General features: G+C 57.8%; 1 protein-coding gene across 7 annotated transcripts in view; it reads left to right on the top strand.

Moving 5' to 3' along the window:
• The window catches only part of MYT1L (myelin transcription factor 1 like), a 398,116-nt gene that overhangs the window by 374,386 nt on the left and 1,864 nt on the right, over positions 1–21,866 (top strand). For all 7 annotated transcript variants that reach the window (XM_060027164.1, XM_060027163.1, XM_060027167.1 and 4 more), the window contains 3 exons: positions 10,805–10,896; positions 18,595–18,698; positions 21,686–21,829. In XM_060027164.1, coding sequence (XP_059883147.1) covers positions 10,805–10,896; positions 18,595–18,698; positions 21,686–21,829 — 340 coding nt within the window. The remainder of the gene's footprint in view (positions 1–10,804; positions 10,897–18,594; positions 18,699–21,685; positions 21,830–21,866) is intronic.

Genomic DNA, 21,866 nt, shown 5'->3' on the forward strand with positions numbered 1-21,866 from the left:
GCATAGTTCCCATTTTAGACATGAGAACACTACTGCCAGGAAGGAGAAAGCTGGACCCAGCCAAGGACTGTCTGGGGGCTTCATCCGTGGACCATCTGTATCCCTGTCTGTCTGTCTGTCTGTGCATCTGCAAGACCAAACACAGGGCTGCCGCAGGGCAGGTACTGAAGAAACCAGGTCTCGTGGGCTGGAGCCCAGGGAGAGGGAGTGAAGAGGGCTGACCTCTCCGTTCCGCCCAGCCATCCCGCCAGGAGGAAAGCCCACTGCCTTTGGCCTCTGAGGACGGGTCCCTGTCTGCCCAGGAGCACGGAGGTGGGCCTTCTGTTCCCTCTCAGGCTGAGACCAGGGCCATGCTCGCCCAAGACACACGTGGGGATGGAGGACACTGAAGCAGCCCCAGAGTTCCTCACTCAAGACCCGCTGATGGTAAATCCAGATTCCACAGCGTCGCAGCCCAGGAGCTGCGATCCGGCTGCAGACCAGCCCTGCCCCTGCTGCCTCCTGGGCTCTCGTCCAGCCCCCGGGGCTGTCATGCACCCTTTCCCGCCCTCTCTGAACCCCAACCTCCTGCTCCTACTGACTCCTGGCCGGAGCCGGGGGGACAGGAGGCATGGCCAGGGCCCCCCGGAACCGCGGGTGGTCTTCTGTTTGACAAAAGCATATTGGAAACATCATACTTCACTCTGTGACGAGAGGAAACGTCTCCATTTTGGATTTCTCTGTGAGCTGCAGTAGGTGAGGAGGGTGGAGGGTCGAGGTGGCCCCTCCCGAGGAGTAGATGCTGTCGGAGGTGGAGAACGTTTGCATGCAGAGCAGACCTCGTGCTGCTCTGGCGCGTTTGCAGGACTCAGCCAGCTGGGCCCCCATTTCACTCCGCAAGCCTGAGTCGTCCGACCAGGCTGCCCATCAGGAGGACAGAGGGATGCTGGGCAGCACTGTTCTCTGCTTTGCTTCGGATGCGGGAAGAGGCCGGGCACGTGACAACCTGCACCCCGCGGCGGGCTGCCCTCTGCTCTGCGCGGGGGTGGGGCCCCCAAGCGGAGGGGTGCAGTGAGGCCCCGCAGAGGGACTAGTGCTTTCCGTGGGGAGGCTCCCGGGGCTGCGGGCCTCCTGCCCTGACGGAGCCAGCGCCCCCAGAGGAGGGACGCAGGGTTCACGGGCGCCACGATGATGAGCCGCCGGCACCAAGAAACCACGGTCGTCACGGCCACGTGCCTCACTGCCCCCGTTTCACCCGCTTCCTTGGAGCTGCTCCTTGGACCACTGGCCTTACTGGTCCCACAACTGCATGGGAAAGTCTTCGGGGGATTTGAATCCACTGCCCTTAAAAGCCCAGCTTCCCGCCGGGTCCCTGGTCCAGGTGCCCCCCTGGGAAAGGCCCCACATCAGGCAGCTCAGCCCGTCCCCTGGGCACCACCCTGCGCCGACCACTGGCCCCGAAAGCAGCTCAGGCGTCCCGACTGCATAATCTCCGCATTCCAATATTTGACGGAAAGCACCAAGGAGGGGAGAGCTCAGGTCCAACATCTGTTCCAAACCGTGAATCCCAAAGGGCCCATGAAAGTTAGGAGCCGGGGTCACAGCTGCCAGCGTCCTGGGCCCAAGACCACAGGCGGCCCTGGGGCAGGGGCTTTGCTGGGGAAGCACCACCTCGTTCGATGTTCTCAGACTCCTCCTCCCGGAGTGCATCCACGTCCACTCGCCTGTCTCTCCCGGGCCTGGGACGCATCCAACAAAGACTGGACGAACACACGCAAGCATCCACCTCACCTGGATCTGGGCTCGCCGTGGCACACGCGCCCAGGCTGCTTCCCCCACAGATTTCTGGACGTTTTCTCACCAGTTTTCTAGAGAACCACAAACGCAGGGGCTCAAAGCCACACCCTGCGGCCGCTCCGTCGGATTCTGCAGGGTGGAGTCCAGCCTGGCCTCCGTGGGCCCCGGCTCGGGCCTCACCAGCTGGAACCAAAGTGCCTGCAGGTGCGTCCCCACCCAGCCCACAGCCCAGGGCCCACCCCAGAGCTCATCCGGGTCTTGGCAGAATTCAGCTCCTCGAGGCTCCAGGACCGAGGCCCCATCCTCCTGCTGGCTCCTGACCAGGGTGGCTGTCAGTGCCGGAGGCTCCCTCGGGTGCTGGCCATGTGGCCCTCAATACAGCAGGGGCACAGGCCCCTCCAGCCGCCCAGGGCTATTTATGCACCATCGCCGGGCCACGGGAGGGGCCGCCCCATCACCTGATCATAGGAGGGGCCGCCCCACCGCCAGCACCTCTGTCTCCAGGATGGGGCTAACCTGGCCTGGGCACCTCGCAGGGACCCAAGGGCTGGTTTAGAACTCGGCCTCCCATAGGCTTGTTGCTTTGGCCACAGTGCAGGGGTCTGTGGAGAAATAAATCTCTTAATACAGTCCTGCCCCAAGAAGCTTGGCCTGTCACAATTTTATAGGGAAAAGCAATGTACAAACAAAAAATTAACAACATGAACACACAAGGTCATTTTTCTCTCCAACAAACAGATGGAGAAACTGAAGTCTTCAAAGCTTTCAGGTCCAGAATGTGATTCAATCTCAGTTACACACACACACACGTGGGACGTTTGACTCTTCCGATCATTTCCGATCAGGACAACATCGCCCTCAACTCTTAAGCGAACCTGAAGTAGGTTTTCAGGAACTCAGCAGTTTCTAAACTGTGATCGTGTTGTAAGAAATCCGAAGTCCACATGTCCACCCATTTTCTGTGACTTTCTCCATCCTGTCCTCACTGTGGGACGAGAGCCTAGCCTGGGGCCTCCAGCACCTGTGCCCCCTGCATCCACCAAGGGTGTCCCTCCCGATCAGTGGGCAGCCTGGGGCCTCCCAGGTCGTCTCGTCTGGCCGTCAGCCCCCGTGGCTGGCCCTCGGTGTTCCTGGCACCGCCAGGCCTCTCCAGCCAGCCTCCCCCCAGCATCTGCCTCCCAGGCCTCTGAAGGGCAGAGGCGGTGGGGCCTCTGGGGGCTCTCCCAGCCAGGCTGCTCTGGGGGAGGGGGCGGGGAGTCTGTCGCCGGCAGCCGGGTCTCTGCTGCAGCCCCGTCTCTTGCCGGGCGTGGGTCTCCTCTCCGGACCAGCAGCATCTCAGCTCTCTTCGCACCTCCATCTCTTCTCCTTCCCCTTCTCTAGGAATCTTTATCTCGCCAGGATGAATTCTTCCAGAACCACAGCCTGTGTGCTGACTTCTTTCTGACTCTGGGATCCAGCATCTCCAAAACACTGAGACTTTGAAATTCACAAGCCCTTTCTCTGCTTCCAGCTCTAAGGCAGCACATGCTTTTCCTTCTAGCAAAGCCGGTGGTGAAATAAAGAGGAAGAACGAAAAAACGCATCAGCTAAGGAACGCTGGTTCCCACCCACGGCTCCCTGCACTGACCCCAGCCCCCAGCCTGTGGGTGCCGTGCAGCCCCACCCGGTCAGCAGGGTAGCGTTCGGGGGCCTCCCCGCACCCCTGAGGTCCAGACACTAGGGCCACAGGGCCGTGAGGGCACAAAGATGAGGCTGGGATGAGTCACCAGGCCCACACCCGGCAGAGGGAGCGTCCCCTCCACGTCCTGATGGCAGGAGGGCCAGGCAGCTGGGCCGGACCCCCCCGAGCCCCCCACCTCCTTCCTGGCCCCGTTCCCCTGGACGCATCTTGTGACCCCCGTGCTCTGGTCCTCACGACGGTTTGAGAAACGCTCACACTAAGACCGTCTTCGCTGGTGTGTTCCTGCCGAGGTTTGCTGGGAGGCAGCGCTGGCCCCGAGCCCATCACGTCTTCCTCCCTCTAAAGGCAGCATCCTCCCTGCGAGCTGCCCCGGCCGCCCAGGCGCTCTGTCCAGGCCTGCGTGGACCCGACACCTTTGGTCCTCTGTTCGTCCCCCTGAGCAGCGTGGAGTTGGAAGAAACGTCCTGGGAACCAAATAGCACAAGAGGCCAGAGCCCTGGGCACTGGCCCCGCGGGTGGTGTCGCTGGCAGGTCATGAGCCTCCGTGACTCTAGAGAAATGGGGAGAAAATGCCCCCGTGACCTCACATGCCTGAGAGAGACAGCGGGGCCACTCCAGTCCTTGCTGCACGAGCTACAGAGTCTTAGACGTAAGGTGAGTTTAACACGTCTGCCCACGGTCACCCGCTTCTCCTCAAATTCCCTTTGCAAGAAGACTCTGTCTCCAAAAATCTGCCTGAGCCCCCAGAGTAGGCTCTCTTCCGCTGAAGGACCGATGACACACTCCGGGCTCTCCCGCCAGCCCCTCTGAAGGTCGATGCCGCCCCGGGCACAGAACGCGTGACCGGCCGCCGTGTCCCGCCAGCGGCTCTGTCATCACCAGACGTGCGAGGCTGCCGGGCCCACGGCTGACGTCCAGTCCCCATGACACTTAACGTTGTTTGATTTCAGTTAATACAAGCTGAAATGTGACCCACACGGGCTGGGTGCTCCCACCCTGGACGCCCTGCAAGGCCCAGACCCACTGCACCCGGTTCCCCTCCCAAAGCTCCATGGCTCCGTGTCCCTTGGGGTCCCCCTCTGCCGTCCTCACACTGGGTCCCCCCTCCCAGAACGTGCCCCGAGCAGTCCCCCTGTGCAGCCAGGGGCCCAGCTGGGTGGGGACACGCCCGGCCACACTTCTCACCGCTGGCCAGGGGACCGGGCCCTGCGTCCCCCCTCCTGCGGCGCCTTTACCCTGAGCTCTTAATGCCGGGGGTGTCTCCTCTGTTATCATCTGTCACCCCCCAACGCGTCAATGCCGCCTGAGCTCATGGCAAAAACTCATATTTACAGAACAGTTATGTCCGCATATCCAAAAACTGATAGAAATATCATAGGAGATGGGGAAACACCTGGATTAGGAGTTCAAAGTTAATTAACAAGTCTGATGGGATCAGTTTCCTAGGCTGCCTGACACACACCACAAACTGGCGGCTTAAAACAACAGAATTTATCCTCTTGACGTCGGAAGACAGAGGTCACGACACGGGCAGGGGTGTGAGGGGACGGCAATCCTGGGTGTCACCCGAAGTCTGTGCGCCGTCGTCCCCGGCCTTCCTCTGTGTCTCTCTCGCAAGGACCCAGTCACGGGACAAGGCCTCCACCCCAGCACGACTTCATCTTGACTCTGCAAAGGCCCCATTTCCCATGAGGTCCTGTCACAGGTTCTGGATGTTAAGGTGTCAGCATTCCTTTGGGGACACGATCAGCCCCCAGCAATGATTTACAGGAATGTGAGCCCCGGGCTTCCTAGAGACAAGCAAAAGGAGAAACACAGAGAGAAGCAGGTTCCCCGCCGTCTGCTAGGATGCGGCAGGAGAACGAGTGGGGCTCAGGGCGGTGGGGACACTAGGTCGCTAGGTGTGATCCCGCGTCACTAGGCCCGGGCCAGCAGGGCCGACCCGGCTGCCGGCTCCATCCCCCGTGGCTCTGCCCTCTGACCCCCACCCCCACCCCGCCCACCCTGGAAGCTTCGTCTCTAGGCTGTTTCTGTCGCTGGATGGAGGACGGGTCTGTCTTTGAGGATGCTCCCCTGGGTGTCATGGCAACACTTAAGCTTCCGTCCCCTGGACCAGGTGTGCCTAGGATCTGGCCACCAGGACCACCGTCACTCCAGGAGAGAGAGACTGCCACACTGGCCCCCAGGAGAGGGGCGGAAAGAGCACGCACATTACAGCCAAGTGCCCATGGACCCCAGACCTCGGTGGGCATCTCTACAGAAAGTCCTGTCAGACGCCACAGGCTGAGAACACAGTCAACTCCGCTCAGTCTCAAACCTCCACTGAAGTGACCTACTCTCAGGTTATAAACCCAGAAAGCTTTTAAACGGTAAAATATTGTTAAAAGAGAAGTGAATTCTATCTCATCCACCAAGTCCTGGGAGCTGCAAAGCTGACGGACAAATGACTCAGACCTGCATCTCCGGGAGAGGAAGGGGTGGTGGGGGACATGGGTGAAGGGGGAGCTCAGGGGGCTGCGGATCCCACAGAACCCACAGACCAGTGGGCCCCTTGTGGGGGGTTCAGAGAAGGCTTGAAAACAGAGGACTAGTTCAAAGTCTCCATAAGAAGCAGCCTGACCCCTAGATGTGCCAGCCCAGCCCCCGTCACCCCAGTGGAGTGGGAAGCTCTGGCCTGGGACCCCAGGAGCGGCTGGACACAGGGGTGGCCCTTGTGCTGGACTCAGGAACATTAAGTGAAATGTGGAGGCCCCGCCACCCCCCAGCTTGTCTCAGAGCCGCTGGGGCCACTCGAGCCCATCCAGACGGGATGGTGTTCCACCCCCCGAAACCAGTGGGTCCCAGAGAAATGTGTGATGTCTGGAGAACGGGAATGAGCAGCCTAGGGTTTCCAGCTATTTAAGGGATGCGCCAGGTAACAGGACAGAAAACAAAATAAACACACTTGGAAGAAGACAGAAAAGGAAAAAAAGCTCAGAGAAAACAGACATTTCTGGAAGAAGAAGACTTTAAAACAAAAACAACTGTAATTTGTCATCAGACAGAAAAGGATAGAAAGGATATTATAAGTTATGATATTCATAACTCAAAAAACATTCAGAGAACAAGAAAGATCTTCTAAAATAAAAAAGGCGAGTAAGATTTAAAACTCCACATAGAAAGTTAGAATACAAAGCTGAGGAACGCTCCCTTAAATGATAAAGAGGTGAGAAAAGAAGACAGTATTTTAAAAATAGAGAAACAATTCATGTGATTTAATAACCAACAGCTATAGGAGTTTCTGAAAAAGTAGAGAGACGAGAGAAAATGGAAGAAAGAAAACGATCAAAGAAGGAAACCAGAAAAACGTCCAGGACCCAGAGTCTTGAGTTTTTGAGAGCTTGAGAGTTTTGAGTTTTGAGAAGATCTTGGGTTTTTGAGTTTTGAGAAAGACCTCGCGAGTAACCAGTGCAGTGAAGGGAAGGCGCCCCATCGGCCGAGCTGCCCCCAGAGGAACGGCCACAGGAGAAGCCTGGGGGCTCCCTGGGCAGTGCAGGACCACCCCTCCCCCGCACCCAGGCCTCCCCGCCCGAAGTACCAGCCTTGCTGTATAAACAAACGTCCTTCTCAGCCACACCAGGGGGACACTCGCCCCAGAGATGAACTTTGGAGCCCGCTCGATCCAGCAGTGTCAGTCGCAACACTGTCAGGAAAAGAACACCTGAGGAAAGAGCCTCCTAAGGGCCGTCCCTCTAGGTCGTCCAACTCCACACCTGCTTTCACCTGCCCCCAATGGTGCTGAGCGCCCTCGGGCTCAGCAGTAATTCCAGGCAAGAAAGGGGGTCAGAAGAGTAGGAGCCACTCAGCCCCCCAGCCTCGGCGGGGAGACCCCAGCGATCCTGTGATACCTGCCAGCTGGGACCCGGGTGCTCGCAAAAGCCTAATTCCCCCGTGATGCCATCAAAATGCATGGATGGAGGGGGATCGAGCAGGAGAAATAAAGCGATTGCAAAGCCTGCTACTCTCCCGTCTGACCCACAGCCCCTGCAAATGAACGCCTGCGACTGGGAGACCCCGTCTGTCCTAAGGCCCAGGTGGGCGCAGAGGCTCCTGCCCTAACGCTTGCCTCCCTCCACGGCTCAGGGCATGCTCTCGACACCAAATACGTTTTCGGAGAAACTCAGAACGTTGCTGGGGGTAAACTCCAAATCCACATCTTGGGCTGAGAAGGAACCACAAGGACACCCCTTCGCGCTGAGATGGGAGCAGTTCAGACAAGTAATCTGGGGCAGAGATTCCATGGGGGTCAGAGGACACCCTGTGCCCCCAACACATCCCCTGTGGTCTCAGGAAGCACATTCAAAAGTGGCAGCTCCGGTGAGCGCGACGTGCGCCCTCGCGGTTAGCGCCGGTTCCCTCGCTCCGCGCCTGCCTGCACGGCCCGCCCCCGAGAGTCCCCAATGTTACGACGCAGAGGGTAACAGTAGTGCAGTGCCCGTCACCAGGAATCAGCTGGAGACACGTCCACAGTGCTACGATACAGAGGGTGGCATTAGCATGGGAATCTGTGCTGTACAGGGAGGTATCACGTCCTTACTAGAGGATTTTAACATCAATGGTGAAATCGTAAACAGTGAAAAAACAAGGTACATAACAGCCCACCTGCACGTCGTGGGGGACAGCCTGAGTCACAGGGGCCTTTCACGTCGGGGTCCCGTATTCTCGGTTCCCGAGCCACTCTGGGCCGTGAGCAAACCCAGAGCAACACACCCCACGCGCTCTCGAATTTCTTACTTTCCTCCCGTGGGCTCCCGAGTCCTTCTAACCACCCCCCTCCCAGAAAGTTCTACTTATTGAGCTGTTTTCAGGGGTGACGTTCTCCTGAAGGAAGTTCCACTCGGGGGGATGCCCTCATAAAACGCTGGGCCTCCGTCTCCCTGTCCCTTTCTGAAGCCCTGGGCAGTGTCTGCCCGGAGCCTCCCAGGAATTCCTGGTGGAGCCTGGGCCAGACGTCTGGGGCCCCAGAGGTGGGTGCTGGTGCAGACACGCGTTAACTCTTTGCTGCCTGGAGCCTGGAGCCTGGTTTTAATTAGAAGCGTCTCCATAAAGGCCGCTGGGTCTCCGCTTCAGGACTCTCCTCTCACCACACTGAGATCCCCCCGGGGTCGCTCCCTGGCAGGACTCGGGCAGGGGCCTTTGCCCTGAGATCCTGGCCCAGCGCAGACCCAGGGCACCCGGTGCAGTTGGCTCGGGCCGCCACTAGATGGCACTGCGCCCTCGCCTGGCACCCGCCACCCGGCACCGGCGCCCGGCCTGCTCCGGACACTTCCAAATTTGACCCAGGCTGGGATGCAGTCACTGGATCGGAATGGGAGGAACACGGTGCAGGCGTGTTTGCACAGAACACATCCTTCTGCGGGCCTGTCTGTGTCTCCTAATTTAGTTCCCAGCTCTGGCTGAAGGACACCGTTATTTGTCGTTCCCGGCTGGCAGTTCAGCTAACTGGAAGCTAGGAGAAGCAACTGGAGACTGAAATCTGGTTCCGACCCTCAACGTGGGTCCAGGAGTCTGTGTGTGAAACCGTTTCCAGGCCATCCTGCCGCTGCACATCTGGGTTTGGGCCCCGCCAGCTGGGGATGGACGCGTGGAGACACCCGAGTCCCTCACTCCGCTGGCTTCCGCGCGCTGGGCTTCCTTCTCGTTACTTTCCGCCCTCACTCTGTCCTGTAGCCCCCGCTCCCACTTCTGTTCAGGTAGGAGAATCGGGGTGGGCAGCCACCCGCTGTGCACGGCTTCCAATCCACAAGCAACCGGGAGCCCCGGGCACGCCTGGCGACGTGCTGCCTCCGAGCAACAGGCCCCAGGGATGATGGCCCCAACGACCACTAACAGGACGCTGTGTCACCCTCTGGGGTGACGTCCGTCCCACTGCCCCTTCCCCTGTAAATCTAGAAGCTCCGTGAGCGAGCGCACGGCCCGGTGAGGTTCTGGGAAGAGCAGTGGGCACGGCGGTCACTCGGCCTCTCGGGGAGAGTCCTGCACAGTTGTCAGACGCGAACGTCTCCTCGAACCAGCACCTCAGAGCTTCCTCGTAAGAACATTTGTTGTACGAAGGTGTCCTCCCCCAAAACACCTGCTAAAATCCCCATCAGAAAAAGTATTAGAAAATGTGTCTGAAGAGACATTCTGAAGGCCTCCCTGTATAAACGCAGATGTCCCACGGATGTTGCCTAGTGACCGTGTAAGTGTCACTCTCTGAGGACAGGGTCCGTCTAGCCCTGAAAATGCAGACGAAATACAAAATGATACACGTGGTTTGCATATACGTAAAATACTATCATATACACTGGCTCACGTTTCACCTGCGTATGAAACGCCTAGAGGGGCCCTGACAGCGGTGCAGTGGGTCCTCCTGTGCGGCCCCTGGAGGTGTAGCCAGGCGAGGGGCGAGGGGTGCGGAGGCCCAGGCTTGGCCCCTGCGGAAGGTGCTCAGATTGCTGTCCTCAACACAGACCCAGAAAGAAAGTAAGAGGGAGGGAGGCGTCCTGCAGAGACGCCGCCCAGACCAGGTCCCAGCTCAGGGCGCAGAGCACACGCGGACCCGGGCGGACGGTCATTCACGAGGTTAGGAGGCAGATGGGGGCGTGTGGACCCCGACAGGTGAGGGTGTTGGCACACGTTTCAGACCCTCAGGTGAGATACTGATGCTGAGGCTGTGTTTGGGGGTTTCTCCCAAATAACTGTGGGGAAGGGGCCCTGGCGAGTCAGGATGGAGACCGGGTGGTAGCCCATCACTCTGCCCCTTCTACTTTGGCACGTTTGACGTTAAGTTTTGAATCCAACCCTTCTGTGAGTTTGAGACTTTCCACAATAAGGAAGTTTTTTATATTTTTATTTACTTTTGGCCGCGCAGCGCGGCGTGTAGGATCTTAGTTCCCCGACCAGGGATCGCACCTGAGCCCCCTGCAGTGGAACGGAGGAGCCCTATCCACTGGACCGCCAGGGCAGTCCCAATAAGGAAGTTTGTTAAAGTGAGATGGGCGCTTCCTAAAAGTCCCAGGGGCCCTCAGAGGGCTCATCTCCCTCCCGCCCGAGCCCCAGCGGTCAGACCTCGCCCCAGGCCACACTGTGGCCCTGTGCTGCGTGTCCGCCCCGAAGTCCGCCATCCACAGACACCAGCCTGTGGGCACAGCCGGCCCTGCCCACCTTCCGCTCTGGTTCCCCATGTGCAGGTGGCCCTTTGCCGGCAACCAGCCCAGTCGGGCGATGTGGGGACCTGCAGCTCGAGGCAGTTTTCCCTGCAGGCCCGGGCCGTCCCCCCCCCCACCCGGAACCTGCGACTAACTCCACCTCCCGTCTCGTCCCCAGCTTGTCGGGATGCCCGCGGGCCACGTCGGCCATGAAGAAGGCGAAGCTGTCGGGAGAGCAGATGCTGACCATCCGGCAGCGGGCCAGCAACGGTAACCGCGTGCGCCCAGCGCGTCGGGGCCACGGCCACAGCCCGGCCGTCCTCGCGGCCCCAGCGGAGCCCCAGCATAGCCTCGTCCCTTCGGGAGGGGGCAGCGGTCACTCCCGCCCGGGCAAAGCCGGTCCACGCGGGGGGAGGCGGCCTCCCCACGGCCTTCTGCGCCGGGCGCTGAGTCAGGGGCCCTCGGGCCACACGCAGCCCACGGCTGTCTTTCTCACCCTCACTCTGGGGCAGGAGCTGGCGTCTGTCTGTCTGCGCAGCCCTCCTTCCAGACGCTCCCTGGCCCGCCGCAGGAGGCGCGCAAAGATGCGGGCGGAGCGCACGCGGGGGGCTCGGGCCTCGGAGCCCGTCCCAGCCCGGCCTCGGGGCCCCGGGTCCACGCTACCGTCAGTTTGTGACCCCAGAGCAGCGCTCGCAGTGCTTTCAGGGCCACGGGGAGGGGCGGAGAGCCTGAATCTCGGCCACTTTCCCGCGAGGCCCGTCCTTTCCGCCTTCTCCTCGTGGCTCAGCCATAAATAAGGGTCCTCTTCACAGCCTGTGGGGCGCTGCGTTTGCTGAATTTTTGTGTTTTCCCGTTGGAGACGCCACTGTTGAAAAGGCCCCCAGAGCAGGACTGGGGTGCCGTCTGGTGTCCTGGGCGTAAGGAGGCCGTGACACGCCTTAGGGAGGAAACCCGCGTCAGACAGGCCGCTGGCCGAGACCCCAGTGTCAGTGAATCAGTGCACACATTACATGAGGACGTGTCTTTCACAGAAACACACACGCTGATGCGCTAATGCCTGTACTGCCACCAGATGCTCGCGGGGGCGTGACCGCGTGTGTCCCTGGGAGCTGAGGTCCAGCGGTCCCTAGTGCAGTGTTTGCAGCGACCGGGAGACCAGTGCAATTGTAATCCCTCAGCAGAGTGGCCTGTGAGAGGCTCCCCCTCCCAGCCCCTCAGGGGACTTTGTGAGGGACGGGGCTCGGGCAGGGCGGGGCCTACGGTGAACGTGCTGAACTGGCAAGGCGCCTCCCGAGCTCCGTGCTCCCCAAAGGAACCAAGTGCCGAGGAACGTGGGTCACCCCCGTGCTGGACGCCTGGACCCGCCGCAGGTAGCTCGGGCCCCAGGACCGGGTGGCGGATGGGGCCGACCCTCCCCCTCCGCTTCCCGGGCTGCCCCGCACCCAGGATCCACGCAGACAAGGACCAGCCCTGCTGCGCTCCTAGCCTGGAGACGCCTGGGGCCCGGCCGCGGCCCTGAGGCCTCCACGGCTCACCGGGCACTATTCTCGGTCCTGAGGACAGCACGAGGGGTTCAGCAGGAAACATGCCTCATCCTGCTCCCCGTCACTTACCAGGAAGACAGCCAGGGCCACGACGCTTCCACCTGAAGGTTCAAGCCCCGTGAGCCCCACCTCTGCTCAAGGCGGCTCAGGGGCTGGAGATGGGGGACGGGCACCAGTTAGACGGAAGTTCTCAGACTCACCCGCCAGCGTGAGGAGCCCATCCCGAGACGCCAGGGTCACCAATGTCCCTTCTCACTCAGCCATCGAGGGGCAGGGCGCGTTGCCAGAGAGAAAACAACATCCACTGAGCTCTTTGCAAAATATTTAGCCGACATTTCACCCGCACAACATCCCCGGGGCTAAAGCAAAACTCCTTCTGCAAACCGATGTGAGTCTGCGCCAGCTCATGCCTCCGGATAGACCGAGCGCAGTGCAGACCCAGTGGGGAGAGAGGTGGAGAGGGCAGGTCTACACCCAGAGGAGGAGGCTTCCCAGCGGGCGGGACGGCCGGGGAGCGCGGGGAGTCCCCCGGGCCGGCACCTCTCATGGGGGCATCCGACACTCAGAGTCCTCCTTCTGTGACTGCTAGTCACAGTTGTTAACCAGAAAGGACTCATGGCATCTGGGAGAGGAACCAACCCCAGCCTTCATCCAGGCTGGGCACCCGGCCCCCGGCTCCACCCTGGTCAGTGGGGTCGCCCGCGGGGTCGCCATCCACCCACCTCTCTGCACCTGAGCTCAGCTTCCTGATTTTAGTCTTCAGAATGTTTCTTCCTGCTGTACGTTCGGTCACTTGCTTGTCCACAGACGAGGACCCGGGGAAGCCCAGGTCACCTGGAGATGAAGCAGCAGAAGAGGGTCAAACCCAGGTCTTCCCAACCCCAGTCCATGCTGGAGCCCAGGGCTGGCGGTCCCCTCGCTTCTCACCTGTCGGGGCACCTTTTCTGCCACGATCAGGGCACGTCATCCCGTGGATAAATGGCCTCATCCCTGTGTGTGTCTGACCAAAGGGCAGGACTGTGGGAAATTCACTTCTGCTCTTTGGGGGTCGGGAGCTCAGCGGTCACTGACCCTGCAGCTGTGCCCGACCTTCACGGTCAAAGGCGTGGCCCTCACTCCGTGTGAGGGAGAGCCCATCTCTCACCCTCTCATCTCTTGAACATGCTGAGCGCAGACCTTACCCGAGGTCACTCACCCTCCATGTGCAATGTGTCCTCTTAGCGGTGACTGAGCCCCGCGGCCGAGGGACCAGCTGGAGCCCTAGGGCTGACTCGGGCCGGGCCGCTCCCGTCCTGGGTTCCGGCTTTTTCTCCCGAGTGTCTATCTGAAGAGGGAGGAGTGCATCTAAAAGTCTCTGAGGTTTCCTTCCGGCTCTGAAATCCAAGGTTCTTTCTTTTTCTTTCTGAAGTTTAGAGAAGAGTCTGTTCCCATCTCTTCCCCGCAAAGACTCTCACTGTTCTGTGTCTCCCCCTGAATGATCCCACGTCGTCGGTCAGCTCTCCGAGCAGCTGGGGCTCTGCGAAGTTACCAGGGGTCTCCTCCGGGACCCTCTGCACACGGTCACTCCGGGCCTGTGAGCATCTCTCCGGAGTTGGGCTGCAGGCGGCTTTGGGGTTTTGCTTTTTTGGTTTTAGTTTTTGGCCAAGCCTTCAGGAGAGAAGGAAAAGAACTAACGTTTTTCTGCCCTTCTCGTCTACTGTCTGGGATGGTGAGCTGAGGGAAGGCCCCCTCCCCTGCCTGCAGCTCTGTCCGGGGATTTCATGCACTTATTCATTTATATTCCCAGCAGCCCCAAGCGTGGGTACTGACGCTCCCCTTTACCAAGAGGGAAGAGGAAACTCAAAGCGGTGCAGAGGTGAAAGCGGTACAGGGCGACCTGTGAGGGCACACCCGCAGCCAGGGCCCCGCCGCGCCCCAGTGCCGCCGACGGGCCAGTGAGCCCACCTGGCGCTCTCCCCTCTCCAGAAGCAGGCTTCACAGCCAGGAACTTGTGCCCTGGGGCTCTCGAGGGTGACCTGGGGGCATGTCCACATGGATGGCTTTAATTCCAGGCCCTGGAATTCCACGTGACTCACTAGAATCCGACAGTCTGAGAATCCATCTGTCACCTGCCAGGTCTTCCCCAGCTTCCCCACCGTCACGGAAGAAAGGCTGCTCCCGAGTCCTGGGCTCACACACGTGCAGACACTTAACGAGGAACCACTCACGAATGCTGGGCTCCTGAGGGCGCCCCCCAGCGGGCAGGAGGGCAGGTCCAAGAGCTTCAGGAGGAAACAGTGCTGCAGCCGGTGCTCCTTAGTTCATCACATCTTCATCCCTCCATCCATCCATCCATCCGTCCATCTCCTAGAATAAAATTTAGAGACGGAAAGGTCACCGTGGGGGCCCTGGCTAGTGCTTTATTGGATTTACGGTGACCTCTGTTGGACGGTTGATCTGCTCTGCAGATTGTTTTGATAATGAAGCCTGATTTGCCACTTAGTTTACACAGTAGATTTTTTTTTAATAAATTAAACACTCAGTCCAAGGCTTTGATGAAAATATACTGAAAGCACTCTGCAACATACAATTTTCTAGAAATATATACATTTTTGGCAACTAAAGTCACAGGAAAAACCATCAGCTGGCGGTTTTAGGACTTGTGAGGGAGAGGTGTGTCTCTTTAAATTCTTTAATTCAGCAAGTATCGAAGCCCGCTGCACTAGACCACATACGGTATTTTTTCTTTTCTTTTAACTGTTTGTCAGTCACATCGACGGGGTCAGCAGGACAAAACCAATCTGTGCTACTTTCTGGTCAGAGCAGAGACGAGCCTGCAGACACCCTGGTGCTGTGGGGCTGCTCAGACAACACAGCATTTAACATTTTCCTTTGGCCCCTGTTTGGCGAGTCTCGCTATAGCTCAGGTATCTTATATAGTGAGCTTATTTCTTACAGCCACTGTAACAGATAGGGACTTTTTAAATGGAGGGATTTGAGGTGTCTAGGGATTAAGGAAAGTACTCACCACAGGATTCTTAAGTAGCAAGATATGGATTCAGATTCCAGGTCTGTCATGTTTCAAAACCCGGCTCTAAACCCCAGACCTCTAAAACGCCTCATCAAGGCAGTTCAGAAATGCTTCCAGCTCGGTGCTTTGTGACCACCTAGAGGGGTGGGATAGGGAGGGTGGGAGGGAGACGCAAGAGGGAGGAGATATGGGGACATATGTATACGTATAGCTGATTCGCTTTGTTGTACAGCAGAAACTAACACAACATTGTAAAGCAATTATAATCCAGTAAAGATGTTAAAACAAAAAAAAGAAAAGAAAGGAAACGAAAGCAATGCCACCAGACTTCAGGAAATCTCCCAGCACCGTGATCTCTGTCCCCTGCTTAGACGTTGGTTTTCCACAAAAATTAAACAGAACATAATAATTGTTGGAAACTCATGAAAATTCAAACCAGTGAAATGGGCTCCCAAGATTTCACCTATATTCCAGAAAGACCACATTCTTGTCTCATAATTTTATCAAAATTCTTCTAAGTTTGCTGGAATCTAGCCTCAAGACAAAGATGCTGACATGATGGTGTATTTTATATACTTCGCTGTATATTAGGTACCGCTGATGGGGTGCTCCTGACAAGCGAATTAAGGGGGTTTAATTGGAAATTCGAGGCGTGCTATTCTCTCCCACCGTTCTCTGGGCTTTATAATAGGGGAGCGATCTGCAAACCGCCAGCCCTGACATGGATTGCTTTGCTTACAGCTCCACTCACTTCTCAAGGGAAACATGAAATCTCGGTGTTGGAAACAGGCAGCTGCGTAGCACATCTTTCACCCTTCCTATCACGATTATCCAGAATCAAATCTCTCGATCAAATAGCTCTGGGGTGCACAGGGGGTAGCTCCCCAGGAAGAGCTGCCCCAGCCTCACATACAGACTCTGGCAGGAGGTACCTTCATGACACGCAGTCATGTCTGCTCTCTGACACTTTCAGTGTCATATGCGAGTAAAAATGAGACATTTTATTTAATATGTGAGAGAAGACTGCTCCTGTATTAACCGACGCGTTTCCTTTGCACAATGTATTCTCACACTACAGAGAGGCTCAGAGCCAGTGCCTGAGGGGCCTTGTGGAGACGCGCCCCCTGTCTCAGCAAGTGCTCGCGGCAGAACTTTAGAACCGGTAACAGTGGCTTCAGAAAGAGCCTGAATGCAAGCAACGCTCGGGAAATCTTAAAAGGCAGCTGCACCTCAGGGTCCGAGAGCAGAGGGACATCCTCTGGGCCTCTTAGGAAAATGCGATAACCCTCTCTTCACACGGCTGGTCCTCAACACCAACTGCAAAACACACCCGGGAAAAGAGAAGGTTTTAAACTGTTCAAATCTGAAAAGCTGAAGAAATATGACAGGAAGAGCTTGTCCAGAAATCATAACAGAAATTCACTTGGAAAATCTGACGACCATCACAGCCCGAGGATTCAGTTTTCACGAGAGATGTTCTCCGTGCGGCTGGAAGACCAGCAATTTAGAGGAATGTGTGGCGAATCCTCGTTAAATGATGAACTGCCTCATGATTTAGTTGTTTTACAAGTCAGGATTTTTATGCATTTATCGTGATTATTTTTATGCATTCTTATCTTGAGCTATACCTGAACTTCAACTATGGAAGAATAATTACGTTGGCCACAGCCTTGGCGGAGACCTCCCGTGTGCCAGGTTTTTATATACCCTAACTCAGTCAATCCTAAGCCCTAATTTTGAGAGATTGCCAGAAAGACTTGGTCACATATAAAACGTGGGGGAATAGCGGCCTCCACCTGAGAAAGGGTGAACCTCGTTTCATTCCTGGCAGTATTTGTTATTATATCCTTTAGGACATGCTTTCCGGGTGCATTTGATAAAAAGGAAGACTTTGTTGTTGATGTTCTGGACCTTGTAAGACACTGGCAGAGAAGCACCTTGAGGACCTAAGACGCTGATCAGGGGTCGTGGACGAGAGAGCCATCACTCTGGTTAAGGTCACCCCCCGTCCCCCTGGGTGACGGTGGGAGCACAGCAGGGGGAAGAGGGAAGACTTGGGCAGGTGCTCAAGACCAGCTCGTCTGTGAGCCTCACTTCACACCTAAGACAGGTCCATGGGGAGAAACGATTCAGAAGGAGGGATTATGAAAGGGGAAATTAAATTGAACACGATGACGCGTTCGTCCTGACTGCTTTTATGAGGAAACATAACGCCGTGGGAGAAATGTGGTTCTTCGCAGGAAGATGCTTTACTCTTGCCGATCTTTTTTTTTTTTTTTTTTCATTTCGCTAAAAACAGCAGCTGAGACTCAGACCCCCAGGCTCCCTTTGCTTTGCCTTCTCGACCCCTGGGAGGCGAGGAACCCTCCGTGGAGGTCTGCAGCATTCCAGGTGGTCTGGGGCCTTCCGTCCCAGGCGAACTGGACCCCTCTCTCTACAGAGCTGGACAGCGCCCCCCCAAGCTCCCCCAGGTGCCATGCGAGGGACAGGTGTGGTCGTCCCGTAGCTTCACTTGCCGGGTTCCTGCTCGTCCCCTAGGGACGCTCAGCCGTGGGACACCAGCGTCAAACGCCAGAAGTATCGGGATCTTTCTGACACTGGCGAGGCCCGGTGGCCAGCAGCCAGCCAGGCGAGCTGGCCTCGAAAACGCCCCTTGTAAACCCTGACAATTGCCCCTGCAGCCCAGCCAGGGCCCCGCTGGCGGCTGCACAGCCCCGCTCCCCCAGGACGCGGCCCAGCCAAGCTTCACGCCCTGGCCATTCAGATGGGGGGACGTGTTTATTGGTTAGCTGTCAATGTTCAGAGAGCCTCTGTGACCACCCGCCTGAAGGCTGTCACTGCTGCCTCATCCTCCCACGGGGGACAGCTACCTCAGCACCCACCGAGTCGGGTTTTTGGTTCCCGGTCTGTTATCAGTTTTCCTACCCAAAACCTAGGCTTGTGGAGGGCAGGGACCCTGTTGGCCTCATTTTCAGATATGTCAGCAGGCTCCTTCCCAGAGTGATGGGGGAGAAAGAGGGAGCGAGACAGAGATGCAGACAGAGACAGGGAATAAACAGAGGAGACAATTCAGGGGCTGCACCGCGTAAATCCACGTCCAGGACGAGATGGTTTCGGCTGGAGTCGGGGGGGTCACACCCTGAGGCTCTGGTTAATCGTCCCAGGGAGACGGAGCCTTTCAGTTTGGGGGGCCTGTGTCCCCCCAGCTGATTTTTTTCTGTTTTTAGGTGCCTTAATCGTAAGGAGGGTGGCAGTGGGGATAGAAGACACACAAACGGTGACTATAGTTTTTAATTGAAGAGTACCCTCCCCCAGCAAGTTCGGTTCCAAATCTAGAAAGAGCTACGCCGCCAGGTTCTACCTGTAGTGTTCCCAGGCGCAGCGTCTCTAAGCCCCTCCCCTCCGCCCTTTCAGGCGTAGAGAACGATGAGGAGATCAAGCAGCTGGATGAGGAAATCAAGGAGCTGAACGAATCCAACTCCCAGATGGAAGCCGACATGATCAAGCTCCGGACTCAGGTAACAGTTTCTGACGCCTCAATCGAGCCGCCGCCTGCGCTGACGCCGCGGAGCCGAGGGCTGCCGCCATTGCCTGTTTCCTTGCCCGGTTTTCCCTTTACTTATTCACCTTTCTTCTCAGTGTCCTGCTGAGATCATTTCAGTGGCAAAACTTGCTGTGACAGAGGGGCCGCCGGCCGGCTAGTTTTCCCTCTTGTGTTGGTATTTTTAACGACACGTGGTTATGAGTAGACGGTCCCGAGGAGCGCGGCTCCTGCAGCGGGTGAGCTCTTCCCACCCCCCCACCCCGGCCCCGGGATGCAAAGGCCCTAAGGTCATCACGCGGTAAACAGGAACAGGGAGCTTGTTGCTTGGGTTCCCCGGGGCCGCTGCTATCCGTGGCCTCACGAGCCTGCTGGGAGGGGAGGGGTGGAGCCTTTATTGAGCACCGACTAGATGCCCCATCCCAGGGTCTTTGGTCCTATAGCCCAGGTGCCCACAGCGGTCCACATGGTGAGTGTCCACAACTCCCGCTGCCCCTGACTGCTCAGCCAGGGCCGCAGAGCCGTGGGCCCAGCGCGCCCAGTTTGCCTCTCCACAGGCCTTCCCCGCCGCGGCTCTGGGAGTGGGGAAGCACTGCAGCCACTCACAGGCGAGGCCAGGGATTCCTGTCCTGTTCGAACCCACGCCCTCTGTGGCCTGGACCTGCCCCTCCCCAGCCATCCCCTTGGGGCATCACAACCTTACTGGGATTCTTGCCCATGGGCTTAGGGGGCAAGGACAGGTCCCTGCTGGTCCCCGTCCCCGCGGGCACAGCCTCTCCAGGGAGGGGAGCCCTCCAGCTATGCCCCCACCAGGGTCACAACAGGGACTCCAGGGCTACCCTTTCGTGCCCTCGGGCGGATGTGAGGCTGAGGTTCTCTGCCTGGCCGTTGTGTCCACTTGTTCGGACACCAGCCCACCTGCTGACCATGGCCTCACCTCCGGCTGTGCTGCAGCCCAAGGCGTGCCTGAGACAGGCAAGGGTTTTCCTTACCTTTAATCCAAAACCAAAGCGGGAGGGGTGGAGGCCGTGCCGCTGGGCTTTCTGGCACCCCTCACCTCCAGCCGGGTCAGTGACACCGGGAGGGAGAGGACCGTGCTGCTGCGTTTTGTCCAGCGACTGGAGGTGAAGACAGAGCTCTCCAGGCCGCACACCCTGGCCACACAGGGCACACGCACGGCCCCCAGAAGCCCCGTGGCACGGCCGCTGGGATAGTTAGGGAGCGACGGTCACCACGCCTGATAGCCCCGGAGCCCAAGCCCCAGCTGTCAGAGCCCCACTCTTACCTGTGTTACCTGAGGGCTCCAGTGAGCCTTCAGTGTGAGAATAGCTTCTGATTCTGCTGCTTCAAAGGCACTGAATGGTCAGTCTGACCCGCACCTCTCTCATTTTACAACTGCAGAAACTGAGGGAGACCAGGGTCCTCGCAGGGTCCCAGGTCCAGAGCCTGGACAGAGTTCACGGTCTCTCCATTGAAAATGCTCAGAACTGGGCCCTTCCCTGGTGGTCCAGTAGTTAGAACTCTGCGCTTCCATGGCAGGGGGCAGGGGTTCGATACCTGATTGGGGAGCTAAGATCCCACAAGGCGCACAGCATGGCCAAAACAATAAAAAAATAAAACAAAACGCTCAGAACCGTATGAAGGATTATATAGTTTTTTCATATCATCAAATCAGTGGTTGCTAAGCTCCATGTTTGTCTCTTATAAATCTTACCTTTATCCTGAGCCAGGTCTAGCTTTCCTATAAACACGCACACACCATCCTAGCGGCCTCCTCCCTGCACTGCAGGAAACGAGATGTCCCTCAGACACGTAGTCGGAGGACACGCTGCCAGTGGCAGGGAGGGGAGGAAGGTCCCCATCCCCAGGCGGAGGACGCTGAGCCAGGGCCGGGGGCACAGAACCAGCCGCGTGCCCCACCCTCCCCCTGGCTGTGAGCGGGGAAACCCTACCTGAGACACCGGAGTTTAGAGCTTATGAAGCAGAGATTCAGGTGACTGGGGGCAGCCGGGGTTACAGCGTGAAGGCGCTAAGGCTGTGAGCTCGGTGCACGTCCGGCAACTCTGTCTTGTTTCTACGCATCCCCTGTGATGCTGGCCTGCGGCTGCCAAGCTACACAGGTGCGGGGGACCCACAGAGCCTGGCACACGCTCTGTGGCTGCCAGGAGCCCCCGTACCCGTGTAACCAGCCTTGACTACAGCATCCAAGCTGCCTATTCGCTTCCACGACTGTGTCCCTGCAGCCCACGCAGATGGGGGCAGCTCTCCTGCCTGGCCGTGTAGTAAGTGCTGGTTGTCTGGTGGCAGGTGGAGGCCAGAAGGTGCCACGGCAACTGTTAAATTCTCTCTGGAATATTAGAGGAAGGAGGAGCTGCCCAGGAAGCCACGGTAGACCTTTATCCAATGGAGGGAGGCAGAGATGTCATACATGCCGGTAGAGACACCTGCCTCGACCCTAAGGAGAGGCAGTGACGTGCCTCACAGATAAATCAATATTTCAAGACTTATCTGTGCAGAATTAAGTTCGGGCTAAAAAGAAGACATATTAGTCGCCACAGTGCATAAGATAGTAATCCAGATAAAGAATCCCGTCACACCAGCGGAAAGGCCAGGGCGGGACAAGGACACAGTCCTCCTGTGATCCTCTATGCACAAGGACAAGCAGAACTTTTTAAAAACTTGAGTGAAAGTCGACACAGCCCAGGAGCCTAGCCCACCCTAAGGCATGAATCCCTTTTCAAAAAGACAAGCCCTTAGAGTCCAGTTGCCACGTGCTCAAGTGTGATGACTCAACGCACACAAGACAATGACCCTGAAAATGACCTGTGCTTCACGTGGAAGCCTCTTGATTTAAGCAGAGAGGTTCTTCCTCTGCCTCGGGAGCTAACGCCTCTCCCTGTGGGAGCGGGCGCGTGCTCCCCAGGCCGGCTCGTGTTACATGTCCCACGCATCTGTGCGTTTCAGATCACCACCATGGAGAGCAGCCTGAAGACCATCGAGGAGGAGAACAAAGTGATCGAGCAGCAGAACGAGTCCCTCCTCCACGAACTCGCCAACCTGAGCCAGTCCCTGATCCACAGTCTCGCCAACATCCAGCTCCCGCACATGGTAAGTGACTGACCGCGCGGAGCAGCCCCCGGAGGCC

The sequence above is a fragment of the Delphinus delphis genome, chromosome 12 (genome assembly GCF_949987515.2).
Source record: "Delphinus delphis chromosome 12, mDelDel1.2, whole genome shotgun sequence".
In the NCBI taxonomy this organism is placed as follows: domain Eukaryota; kingdom Metazoa; phylum Chordata; class Mammalia; order Artiodactyla; family Delphinidae; genus Delphinus; species Delphinus delphis.